The 12,810-nt window shown below is 49.3% G+C and overlaps 1 protein-coding gene across 5 annotated transcripts in view; it reads right to left on the bottom strand.

The window, feature by feature from the left end:
• Positions 1 to 870: 870 nt before the first annotated feature.
• ASCC2 (activating signal cointegrator 1 complex subunit 2) overlaps positions 871 to 12,810 on the bottom strand; it is a 48,183-nt gene continuing 36,243 nt past the window's right edge. For all 5 annotated transcript variants that reach the window (XM_053588002.1, XM_053588000.1, XM_053588003.1 and 2 more), the window contains 5 exons: positions 8,140 to 8,233; positions 7,923 to 8,053; positions 7,017 to 7,119; positions 5,626 to 5,705; positions 871 to 4,453 (listed from right to left, as the gene is read on the bottom strand). In XM_053588002.1, the coding sequence (XP_053443977.1) occupies positions 4,282 to 4,453; positions 5,626 to 5,705; positions 7,017 to 7,119; positions 7,923 to 8,053; positions 8,140 to 8,233 (580 nt within the window). In that variant the 3' untranslated portion in view covers positions 871 to 4,281. The remainder of the gene's footprint in view (positions 4,454 to 5,625; positions 5,706 to 7,016; positions 7,120 to 7,922; positions 8,054 to 8,139; positions 8,234 to 12,810) is intronic.

The raw sequence follows: 12,810 nt of genomic DNA, 5'->3' as shown, positions 1-12,810 counted from the left end.
AGGACTCAGCACAACTATTATTCATAATTTCCCTCAAATGTCTTATTTAACGTCAACATGGCCCTAGAATTGCAACTCCAGAAGGGCAAGGCCGGGCCTTCTCACACACACTGGGCACCCAGCAGATCTCTGGTGAGTATGCACTGAATAGATACACTTGTCTTCCACTTCTCTGACCCTCTATGCTGGGCTGACTACCCATTCCCTGAGCCCTGAGAACTGGCAGCAGACACGGGCAGCTGGTGCTCTGGACCAATGACTAGGCCATGGTCTGGTCTACCCTGTGGCACTAACTATGGAGCTCACGCCCTCTCTTCTGCCCTCTTTGTCCCCTACTAGGCCTCTACACTCCTCAGGTCTGTAGTCACCATCTCAAATGAGAGTGTTCTAAATTTCTCCCTTTTCCTGAGAGAGCTGAACACAAAAGTGAGAAATTATTCAATGGGTCAGCAGACCGGACACAAAGAGGGAGGGGTAAGTGAATGCAAAACCAGAAAAAAGTAAAATAAAATGCAACAGCATCTGAGATCTGTACAATATCAAACAGCCCAATATACATGAACTTGGGGTTCCATCATCCTGGCATGATGAAATGGGATTTCCCACCTTCTTGTACTGCAGCTATTTTAATTGTACTTTTTTCTTTACTGTAAGAATGGCAACAGGGTGGGTTGGGGGTCAGGCAAAGAAAAGGCAGCTTGTGGGCTTAGGGGTTTAACACCAGGGCTTTGGACTAAATCCCTCCATGGGCCCTTGGCAGAGTGATCTTATGCAAATCACCTAACCTCCCTGCACAGTGGTTTTCTCTGCTTTGTGAGGATTAAACAAGAGAATACAAGGAAAGAGCCCAGCAGAAACTCTGGCCGTGGTAAATGTTCAGTGCTTTTATTCTTATTACCAGTCATCACAGTCTCATGAGCATAATCACCCATGCTCTGTTACTGTCAGTTATGCACATTCCCTTCCATGCCTGTCCATACCCTTAAGCATTTTAAAAAACATTTTCACAATTATGGTGCATTACACTATCACGTATTCTTGTGTTTAAATTTATTCTTTTTTAAAAAAACAATTAAAAAACCAAATTATTAAATATTTAGTTTCCCATGTAGCTTCTAAGCCTTTGCCGACATCATTTTAAAGGGCTACACAACACTCCTCTGCATGTCTCCTGTGCTGGCGTTTATTCATTTTGGGGTATTTACCCAAGCTCCTGGTGTGGTGGGACATGCAGGTACTTGCTAATTATCCACTCTCTAGCAATTGGCTCTTTTAGAGGGGCAAGTCAGAAAGGATGGGGATCCACAATGCAGCTTACGCACTTTGGGCAAGTTACCTGCCTGCACCCACCACGGACTTCTGGCCCCTTTTAATAAACAATGATAGGATTTGCCCCCGCCACTTCACAGAGGCACAGAAACACATCCAAACACATCTCCGTCAGTATTGCCAACCATGGACTAGGAACAAAGACACTTAAGTTTTAAGTCTACTCAGAGACACGGGTCTTCAAAGCACCTGGGAAATGTCAGTGATAGTCGTGTTCCCTGCCAGGGCCCAGAGAAGGCACTTAGAAAACAACTGTGTAGCCATAGCTGGCGGGTTTGAAACCGGCTCAGGCCAGACAAACAACAACTGCAACAAAAAATAGCTGGGTGTTGTGGCAGGTATCTGTAGTCCCAGCTACTTGGGAGGTGGAGGCAAGAGAATCATTAAGCCCAAGAGTTTGGGGTTGCTGTGAGCTCTGACGCCACCGCACTCTTACCAAGGGCGGCATAGGGAGACTTTGTCTCAAAAAAAGAAAAAAGAAAAAAAAAAGTAAACACTTGGCGTAGGAACAGCCGTAGGATCCAGTGACTGAGCAAGTAGGGGCCAGAGCCCGTACTCCCCTTTACTTCTAACACCCTGCAGCTGCCAATCTTAAACTTTGGGGTCTCCTCAGAAGATTTGTCACCAAGTGGGAAGATTTCATCTGGTCTAACAGGCTCACTTTACAGATGGGAAAACTTGAGGCCCCAAGAGATGAAGGGGTATGCCTATGAGCACCATTCTGGATGGCCCCTGAGCTGATTATAAAGCGCCCTTGAAAAAGCATCCTCAGGGCGGCTCCTGTGGCTCAAAAGAGTAGGGCGCCGGCCCCATATGCCGGAGGTGGTGGGTTCAAACCCAGCCCCGGCCAAAAACCACACAAAAAAAATCATTTAAAAAAAAAAAGAAAAAGCATCCTCAAAATTTGAAACGGGTTCTTCAAGGGAGACTAACTTTGACCTGGCATTGAAACTACATGCTGACAAGTTTTGAAAAAACTTGCCTGTCTTCTCAAACCCTTCAAAACAAGATGTTCATGTGGGGCCTGAATGCCACTCCAGGTGGTTGTGAGGCACAGATGATCAACAGTTAAGACCAGTAAATTCGGCAGCTCCCTGACCCACCTCTCCTCACTGCAAGGACGAATGCTGGGTCTGAGGAGCTCAGGGAAGGAGGAAGGAAACAGCTCTGCCACTGAGCTCAGTCCCTGGCAAATGCTTATAAGAGGAAACAGTCTTCCTGTTGCCTGTCAGGATGGTTAATCCTGGGCCTGAGCTCAGATAACTTGGCAGCCAGAGGGGAGGACGCCACCCACATATCTGCTCTGCATCTCAAATGTACCAAAAAAAACTGGCAAGACACAGAGATATTGCCATTGATTTTCACTTGTGCGGGCTGACCTAACAAAACCTATTTGTCAAATGCCCGTCTGCCTCCTCTGCTCCTGACTCTCATCCTAAGCATGTGCAAATAAATTGCTCTAGCATCCAGGGTGATTTGTCAAGGTCCAGCCAGGCATGGGCCCTGGCTTCACTGATGGACTCCAGGCTGGGCTAGGAGCAGCCCTAGTGTCTCACCATTGATGGCAAACTTCTGGGAGCCCCAGGAATCGGGCGGCCTGGCAGCTGCTGCCACAATAGCAGCTGTTTGGCCATACCTGGGAGGGGGCTTTGAGGAACCAGGCCCAGGTGCCACTCTCTTCAATAGGGCTTGGCAGTGATATCCTCACTTGTCTCTTAAGGTTTCTATTTGAAACCTTGATTTGGGGGGATTTAACAGAGCATATGTGAACCATGAGGTGCAATGTTCTAGTACTGGCTCTTCCACTGGCCAAAAGTCCTCGGGCCAGCTGTTAGGAGAGAGCACAGCCCCTAGGGGTCTGGAACCCTACAAAGGCCAGGAGTCTGGTTCAGTGCTCATAGCTCAGCAGTTAGGGCGCTGGCCACATACACTGAGGCTGGCAGGTTGGAACCCAGCCCGGTCCTACAAACAACAATAACTACAACAAAAAAATAGCTGAGTGTTGTGGCGGGTGCCTGTAGTCCCAGCTACTTGGAAGGCTGAGGCAAGGGAATCGTTTAAGCCCAAGAGTTGGAGGTTGCTGTGAGCTGTGATTCCACCGCACTCTACAGAGGGCAACATAATGAGACTGTCTCAAAAAAAATAAATAAATAAAATAAAGGCCAGGGATCAGAATGAATGTCCAACTGTGCTCTGCCACTTCCTAGCTGTGGCCTGAACAGGCGCCTTCAGCGCCTCACTTTACCTGTCTGTACTATGGGGTTGAAAATAGTACCTACCTCCTAGATGGAGTTGTCAGAATTGGCTGAGATTAAGGAAAGGACCACAGGCCTCACACCCTCTAGCCCTTCATTCCATGGGTAGAGATTAGAGGTTCAGAGAAGGGGGCAATATTCTCAGAGTCCCACACTGGGAGGGGTTACACTGAGAGGCAAGTGTGACAGGTTGATGAGAAGAACACAGTGACCACTCTGGCCTCTTGTCCTCCAGCTGGCAGCTGTCCCTGAAGAATGAGACATGGGGGAGTGGGTGACGGGCACATCATGGATCACTGCTTAAAAAGGGCAAAAACTTTATTTGCAGGCCTTTTTTGTTTTTGAATATACAAGTGTCCTGCTGTCCAGAGAAAAAGCAAAGTGGTGTCTTACTTGAGGTTGGGGGGCTTGCCTTGGGGCTCTGTCCCTATCCCCTCCTCACCAGCGCAGCTGGGGAGAGGTGCCTACTTGCTGGCCCCACAGATTTCTCCACTGTGGAATAAGGCACTGTGTGTTCGCAGGAAGGCGCTCATGGCTGGCTGGTAGTCAATGAGGTGGCCTTCTCAGGGGCTGCAAAGCTGAGGCTGTTGAGGGGTTGAGTCGAACTTGGGGCCCTGGCAGGGGCCAACTTGTGAGGAGGCCCCAGGCTGTGAGACGGCAGTGTCACTGCCTCCCTGTTGGCCCTGGGGCAGTGGCCTCAGGATGGGATCATGCCTTTGCTTCTCTTGCGGTCGGCCATGGTTCTCCGGTTGTGGTTGGCCCTTGTTGCCTTGCTGGCTTCCTTCCTCCTGCGTTCCTGTGTTGTCTCACGACTCTGCCCATGGCCCCGGGGGCTGCCAGCCACTGTTGTTGAGCTGTCATGCCGGTATCTGAGGGAGCAACAACCCATCCCCAGGAGAATCTATCACTGAAAGTGGCTTTGATGGGAAGAACCAACAAACCTGCCTTGGTGATCCCTGGGAGAGGACAGACAAGTTGGGCCAGGCTGCCAATGTCCCAACTGCAGATGGGAGAAGAAATGGAGTCCAGAAGAGGAAGGGCTCTGGCCAGCCCTAAGCCTGGTACTTTCTCTTCTCTGAACTCTGGCTCCTGATGGACCCATCCCTGTGCTATGGGGGAAGAGGAGCTAGTGGGGTGACTATATAGCCCATGAAGAGGGAAAGAGAGTTTAGGGTAGGTGCCCTCCTTTCTCCATCCATGGCCACATGCTACAGGTGAGACATCATTCCTGTTCTACACCCCAGGGTCTGGCTTTGTGGTCTCCAAAGACCAAGTACAGTCACAGACATGACTTAGGCCCTTTTCAGACCATTTCAACTGCTGAGATTAGAATGAACCCTAAATACCTTCCCTTATAGTGAGGCCTCCTGTACCCAACAGGTAGTGCTAAATGAGTCCCAGGGCCAAGAAGGGGGAATGGCCTTCTACCCTTGGCTTGGCTGTAAGTGGAGGCAGGTGCTTGGCCTCTCTGGTCTGTTTCCTCACTGGGAAGAAGAGGGGTCTGGATCAGAGGAGTCTCTGGCTACCCACTCCCAGGTCCTTTCCCTGACCATACCTGCACAAGTTCTTGCCTTTTTGCTCTTGCATCACAAACTCCTCTGCACCCTTTTTACCCTTAAAGGCCCAGCTCAAGTGTCCCTGTCTTTACTGTGCCTCTCTCAACCAGAAAGGATGTGTGTCCAGCTGCCTGAGATTTCTCACATTCTACACTTGCCTGATACCAGCTAGCCCTCATACACTATGTTCCCGCCCTGGGTGATAAACCCGTATCATGTTTGTCAAGTAATGGTTATCAGCATGGGCCCCAGAGTGGAGCCATCTGGGCTCAATCTTTGCTCCACTACCTACCAGCTGTGTGACCTCTGGCAGGTAACTTAACATCTCTGGGCCTGAGATTTTCATTTGTAAAATGAGGATAACGATAATAGTAGCCACTTCATAGGGTTTTTATGAGAAATGATGCACATAGGGTTTATGTGTGGGCTTCCTGGAGTATTGGCTGGGCTTCCCCATGTGGGTCCCCTTCTACCAGAATGTTTACCCTTTCCTGGTGAGAAAGGCCATGCGCCTGGCTTCTGCCTTCTCCCTCAGCACTGCAGGGTCCTGTACGAAATGGTCGGGCTGTGGAGGAAAGAGGAGACAAAATCTGTTCTTGTGTGGGGCCCATTTCCCTAAGTTGCAGTGAGACCCTGCTTACGTGAATCTTGTTCACACCTTCAGTGGGGGGGAGCTACAGCACGGCAGAGCAATGCCCAGAATGGAGCGGCTCACTGTGGTCTGAGGTTCCCATGAGGAACGCCACAGTCACCTTATCCCCCAGGGGGAGGCAGCAGGATGGAACAAGACAGTGATGTGGGAGTGGGTGAGGGGCAGGCAGGACGGGCACTGTGAGAAGGCATGCAGGGCCCAGAAAGCCAGGAGAGCTGCCTTTGGAGGCCAACTTGTCCTGGTTGCTGGAGGCCTAGGCCTTACTCTGGTGCCACTAGCCACATGCTGTGGGAGTGCCCACTCTTCAAGACAGCCTTCTGTGCCAAGAGCGTAAGAAGCCTGGACTAGTGCAGGAGAAAACTGCAACCCAGGGGCCACAGACAGGCTTTGGTAGTCAGTGTTTTTTTTAAAAACAAAAAACAAAGAAAACAAGTGGAATTAGTAACATGTGAAAACTGGTAGATTTTACATAAAAATCTGGGCTAACCCCTTGCCTGGTAAGAAGAGAAATCTGTGGAAACTTCAGGTCTGGGCTTGCACTGGGGAGCCCCTTGGGCAGACTAGATGCTTCCCACCACTCAGTGCAGTTCCCACAAGGCTCTGCTCCTCTTAGTCACCTGGGTCTGGAAATATCTGAATACCTGGTGGAAGGGTATGAGACAGTGCAAGGGGTCTAAGACTGCTGCCCCGTTCTGTTTTAGTTAAGATTTCATTTGAAGAATAAGTTCAGCTACTAAAAAACAGAATTTTCAAACCCACTAGTCTAGATGACCTCCCAGGGCCCTTGGGCACTAACTCCTCTCTGAATTTAAGAATTGCTATCCTGGGCATGGAGGTTGACAGCTACCCTTCCCCAGCTCCCAGGCTCCTGGGCCTAATGACCCTGGCTTCCAAGTCCCCTGCTATCTTTATTTTTTATAAAGAGGGGGTCTTACTATGTTGCCTAGGCTGCTCTTAAACTCCTGACCTCAAGAGATCCTTTTGCCTGAGCTCAAAGCTTTAGCCTCTAATCTGTCCCCTGGATCCTTACTGGGCAACAGAAGCAAGTTCTAAGTCAGCAGCTCCCCAAGCAGGCATCATGGACTTAAGGGAACCCCTCTCATCCCCAGCAGTGGTGCTGGGGCTGCCTTATGGCCAGAGGCAGGGAGTGGTAGGGAGTGCAGGGCTCCTCATGCTCCTTGAAAACTGTACCATCCCCTTCATCTGCCCCTGCCAAAGAGGTACCTTGGAGGCCTCATCTTCAGCTTCATCGTCGTCGTCATCCTCTTCCTCCTCCTGCCCTTCTCCGGGCACTTTGGTTCTCAGCACCTGAGGGATGGTGAAGGGCCTAAGAGTTTGGAGAGAAAGTTGAGATCAAAGATTAGGTTCAGCCTGGAGATAGAACTTTAAGGAGAAACTCAGCCAGGTACAAGGGGCCTGCCAGGATGGAGACAGGCCAAGGTGCTATTTTGTTCTAGAGTTTTGCTCTAGCCCCCATATTCTTTAAGGATATCAGGATTTCAAAGGGGAGGCTGAACTAGGGCCCTGGGGGTCTCAGTCCTCTAACAGTCAGGGAAGCTCTGACTGTTTGTTTTTTGTATTTTAGAATAGGGTCTTCCACTTGGTCACCCAGGCTGCAGTGCAGTGGTACAATCATAGCTCACTGCAGCCTCTTGGGCTCAAGCAATCCTCTTGCTTCAGCCTTCCAAGTAGCTAGAACTATAGGTGTATAGTGTCCCCTGTCTTTATTTTTTGTAAAGAGGGGGTCTTACTATGTTGCCTAGGCTGCTCTTAAACTCTTGACCTCAAGAGATCCATTTGCCTCAGCCTCCCAAATCACTGGAATTACAGGCATGAGCCACAGTGCTGGCTTCCCTGCTTTGATCTGTGCTGGGGAAGATTCCGCTGGGAAAAGTTTTCTGCAATTATGAGGAAAAATTGCATGTGATAAATGCTGCCTGCTCAGGGTGGGCTGGGTGGAAGAACACTGGAGTAAGAGTCAGGAGGCCTGGGTTTGGGCCCTCATGCTGTCACTGACTTGCTCATGTGACCAGGGCTGTGGCTTCCTTATCTGTACAAACAGAGGCTGTGGGGGGCCCACGTGCCTGGGAGCTGCTCTGCCCTGGAATGTCACCTGTCCTACAGCCTCACCTGCGGCTGATGAGCTCGTCATCTGAGTCCGCATCGTTGGCGCCAATCTGGTTGCCATCATAGGTGTCATCGTACTCATCTTCATAGTTGTCACCATGGTAGGGGATGCTCTCACTTGGCTGTAGGGGCACCTACGAGAGCAAAACCATGGGTCAGAGGGACTCAGAGTCTGGCCCAGTCTCTCCCGCCCAGCGAAGGCCCAGCCTTGGGTGTCTACCTCCTCCACCACCACACTGTACTGTTCGTAACGCTGCCGCTGTGCCACCACAGCCCGCTTGTCGTTCACCAGGCTCCGTGTGTTCTCTTCCTTCCTGGTGCCAAGGTGGAATGGCAGGGAGAGAAGAAGGAAAACCATCAGGCTTGGATGGCTGTAGAGTGCAAAGGGTCTGGGGAGACCATGGGCTCACTTCTCTACCTCCTAGACTGACACAAACTGAGACAAGTGAAATTGAGCATTGGTGAGGTGCCCCTGGGGACAGATCCAGCCACTTCAGAGGGCATCCCAAGAGCTGCTATTAAAATGTGAAACATATTACATCTTTTGACAGAGAATCCTCTTTCTATGGCCAGGTGCAGTGGCTCAGACCTGTAATCCTAGCACTCTCAGAGGTTGAGGTGGGAGGATTGCCTGAGTTCACAGGTTTGAGATCAACCTGAGCCAGAGCAAGACCTTGTCTCCAAAAATAGCTGGGCATTGTGGTAGGTGCCTGTAGTCCCAGCTACTTGTGAGGCTGAGGCAAGAGAATCACTTGAACCCAAGAGTTTGAGGTTTCTGTGAGCTATGACGCCATAGCACTCTACAGAGGGCAAAAAAGTGAGGCTGTCTCCAAAAAAGAAAAGAAAATAAAACTCTCTTTCTAGGCATCTGTCCTAGAGAAACACTGGCTATGTGTACAAAGAGGTCTGATTGGGGATTTTCTCTTCCGCATTGTTTGTAACAGTGAAAATGTTTTGTTTTTTTTTTTTTTGAGACAGAATCTCACTACGTCACCCTTGGCAGAGTGCCGTAGTGTCACAGCTCACAGCAACCTCAAACTCTTGGGCTTAAGCGATTCTCTTGCCTCAGCCTCCCAAGTAGCTGGGACTATAGGTGCTTGCCACAATGCCCAGCTATTTTTTTGTTGTCGTAGTCATCATTGTTGTTTGGCAGGCCTGGGCTGGGTTCAAACCAGCCAGCTCAGGTGTATATGGCTGGTGCCCTAGCCACTGAGCTACAGGCGCAGAGCCAGTTAAAATGTTTTTAACAGTTAAAAACGGAAAGCAACTACTGTCCATCAAGAGTGAAATGTTAAAGCATGCTACATCTGTATTACAAATCACTGTGTGGCAGTTCTCAAGAAAGACATTATCTATTTGTGATGATGAAGGAAGAATTCTAAGACTTACTCCCAAGGAAAAAAGCAAGCTACAGAAAAATGCAGATAGTATAATCCTCAAAGCAGATGATAACTGTTTCTTTGTCCACATATCTATGTATATGTACATAAATGCACAGAGAGGGGGCTAGTAAGCCCCCACACCAAATGACAATGGTTATTCCTGGGAGGATCCTGGGGTTTGAATTTTTTATTTTTTATTTACTTATTTATTTTATTTTTGAGACAGAGTCTCACTTTATCACCCTTGGTAGAGTGCTGTGGTGTCACAACTCACAGCAACCTCCAACTCCTGGGCTTAAGCGATTCTCTTTCCTCAGCCTCCCAAGTAACTGGGACTATAGGCGCCTGCCACAACACCTGGCTATTTTCTGTTACAGTTGTCATTGTTGTTTAGCTACCCTGGGTTGGGTTAGAACCCACCAGCTGCAGTATATGTGGTTGGCGCCGTAACCACTGTGCTACAGGAACCAAGCTGGGTTGAATCTTTTAAAACAAACAAAAATTTAAGAAATTGTGAGGCAAGGAGGGGCCCTGGCTGCTGCTTCTCACCCCTGCTTCACCACAGCAACCTTCTATCTGTTCCACAGTTCAAGCTTCCATGTAAGATTTCACTAGAACAAAAAGTCTGAACGTTTAGCTCCTGTCATGTCACACGTCAGGAAATTTGGGTACAGTGGAGTCAGAGGGAAGGGACTTGCCTGGGGTCATAGCAGGCAGTACCACAGCCCTGGTGGGGACTCAGGCCTCTTGACTTGTGGCTTTGTAAACCTGTAAAAAAACCCTGGCTTGTCAGACACATACACAGGCCTGTGGAATGCAGCTTCTAGCCACTGCAGGGGAAAGTCAGTATGAGATGCCAGGCAAGAAAATCCAGCTTAGCTGTGAAATCAGGTCTCCGGAATGTATGAGGGTAAGGGGTAAAAAAAAAAAAAAGAGAGAGAGACAATGCCGAACACAGCTTTTGTAAAAATCTTCTGGCTTCTGGGGCAGGGAGGGGCAGGCGTCTAAGTCTATTTGAGTGGGGCTGTCTGCCTGGGAGCCAGGAGCAGGTTAGGACTCCTCCACTTCGGCAGGTTAGGATCTGCCTTCCTTCAGCAGTCTTTGTTAAAGGCCTACTATGTACCATGTAGGGTAGAAGGCTGAATTGGGGAGAACAGATTCAGAAACTGATACAATATAACTCTGCCCTCATGAACTCACAAGTGTAGTAGGAGCAATGGACAAGCAAATGACAGCCAACACAAATGAGGCTGTCTGCCCTGGAAATGAATGAGAAAGGAGCTCTGGCTCAGGGGGTCCAGCCAGGGCCTGGAGAAGAGGATCATGGAATCTCTATGATAGGGGACATTTGATCAAGCCTGGAGCCCCTAAGATAACATGGCATGAAGGATGGTACATTCGATTTGCAACAGGGAGAAATCTCAGCACATAGGAAGCACATCTACCAGGGAAGGGGGCCTGTAACTGTGGCCTTGGCCCTGTATCTGGCTTTCTTCACAAGGTTGGGAAAGACGTAGAGAGGAAATGAAAGGGAACCAAGCTAATCTAGGTAGTTGATGCCATGTAGAAACACATCCATGCAATCCACATATATTTTTCAAGGGTCAGGATCTGGGCTGGGCCAGAAGACAGGACAAATGAGAGGTGTCAACATCTTTCTTCCATACCTTTGGTTTCTAGTCCATCCCACCCCTGGTTCTGGGCAGTGGGACAAGTTCTTCCATGCTGTGTGGCCTCTGGTTAAGTGGCTCATTGGCAAGGCCAGACAGAGAAGCCTGGCAAACTCCACTTGTTCTAGCTATATGCCATGGGAGAGGACACATGGGTAGGGACAGTGAAGCCTGGCACCTGAGCAGCCTGTCCAGGGAGGTGTGGCTCTGGCCTACGGCCTATCTGGAGCCAAGAAGGAAAAGAAAAATCAGGAAAAATCTTCTCCAGCTGAGAGAAGACCTGTCAGAGGGCCAGAACTTCAGTCAAGTCTGAAGATGCAGGCGACAGTGGCTTCAGACTGTCTTCAGAGGACATAGCTTCCTTGGCCTCCTACAAGATGGCAGCAAGCCCAGGGAACACGAGAGCTCCTCCCCTGACACCTGGCCATCTTTCCCTTTCTCATCTTCTCAAGCCTGTCCTTCAAGGCCCAACTCAAACTGGTCCTCAAGGGTGTGACTCCTGCCTTTGTACTTCTTTTTTTTTTTTTTTAAAGACAGTGTCTTACTTGGTTACCCTCGGTAGAGTGCTGTGGCATCACAGCTCACATCAACCTCCAGCTTTTGGGCATAGGCAATTCTCTTGCCTCAGCCTCCCGAGTAGCTGGGACTATAGGCGCTGCCACAACGCCTGGCTATTTTTTGCCTTTGTACTTCTAAAGGGCCTAGAGAGGCTTGGCGCTCGTAACATAGTGGTTGTGGCGCTGGCCACATGCACCAAGGCTGGCGGGTTTGAAACCGGCCAGGGCCAGCTATACAACAATGACAACTGCAACAAGAAAATGGCCGGGCATTGTGGTGGGTACCTATAGTCCCAGCTTCTTAGGAGGCTGAGGCAGAAGAATTGCTTAAGCCTGAAAGTTTGAGGTTGCAGTGAGCTGTAATGCCACGGCACTCTACCAAGGGTGACATAGTAAAACTCTGTCTCAAAAAAAAAAATAAATAAAATAAATAAATAAATAAATAAAAATAAAGGGCCTACAAAGGCAATAAATCCCTCCTTTTCCAAGAGAGCAATCAGGGGATCCAGAGAGGTAGAGAGACATTCTCAAGGTTACACAGCTTCTAATAATAGAGCCAGGGCCAAATGCAGATCTCCTGACTCAGGTTTGCTCTGCCATTTCCTGAGCCATGTGACCACAGGCAACTCCTTTATCCTCACAAAGTCTTAGTTCCTTTTCTCAACACCTCTAGGCTCAACAGAATGAATCCTGTTTCTTTTACCGCAGGACTTGTGAGGGCCTTTAATATGCTGATGTGCTCTGACTCCCCCCAAAGCAGACAGTATGCACTGACATTTTGGGGAATAGAACCTTTTTTGAGGGAGAATACTTATCTTCCAGGGTACCATGGAACACTCCAAAGGCATTAGGGGACCCTGCCTTATGCACGCTGCCTCCTTCCAGCCACACGTGCCTGATGTCCACCCACCAGCCATGCTCCACCTCACCCACATTCTGAACAGATCCCCATTTTGTTCAGGTTTTTCCACTTCTCCATTCCACATTGGAGCTCTAGGCTTCAACCCTGTGATTTGCTTCTCCTGACAAGATAGAAGGGGAATCTGAAAACTTCTGGGAAAGGTTCCCTGCTCTCTAAAAAGAGATACAGAAAGACCTTATCTGGACTTTCGCCTGCATTGTTGTTTCTAGAACCCATAGCTGAAACAGTTGCAGCCTCTAGGGAACTTACCTGACCACCAGGTGAGGGCTCAAGAGACAGAAAAGATGCATCCTGGATGACACTGTTGCACCACAGGTTAATTAAGCCTCCATGCCCTTGCCTTACATAGCTCCTTGTCAT

Source organism: Nycticebus coucang, chromosome 4 (assembly GCF_027406575.1).
Source record: "Nycticebus coucang isolate mNycCou1 chromosome 4, mNycCou1.pri, whole genome shotgun sequence".
Classification (NCBI taxonomy): Eukaryota; Metazoa; Chordata; class Mammalia; order Primates; family Lorisidae; genus Nycticebus; species Nycticebus coucang.
The sequence above is the reverse complement of the archived record's forward strand: the minus strand, read 5'-3'. Positions and strand labels throughout refer to the sequence as shown.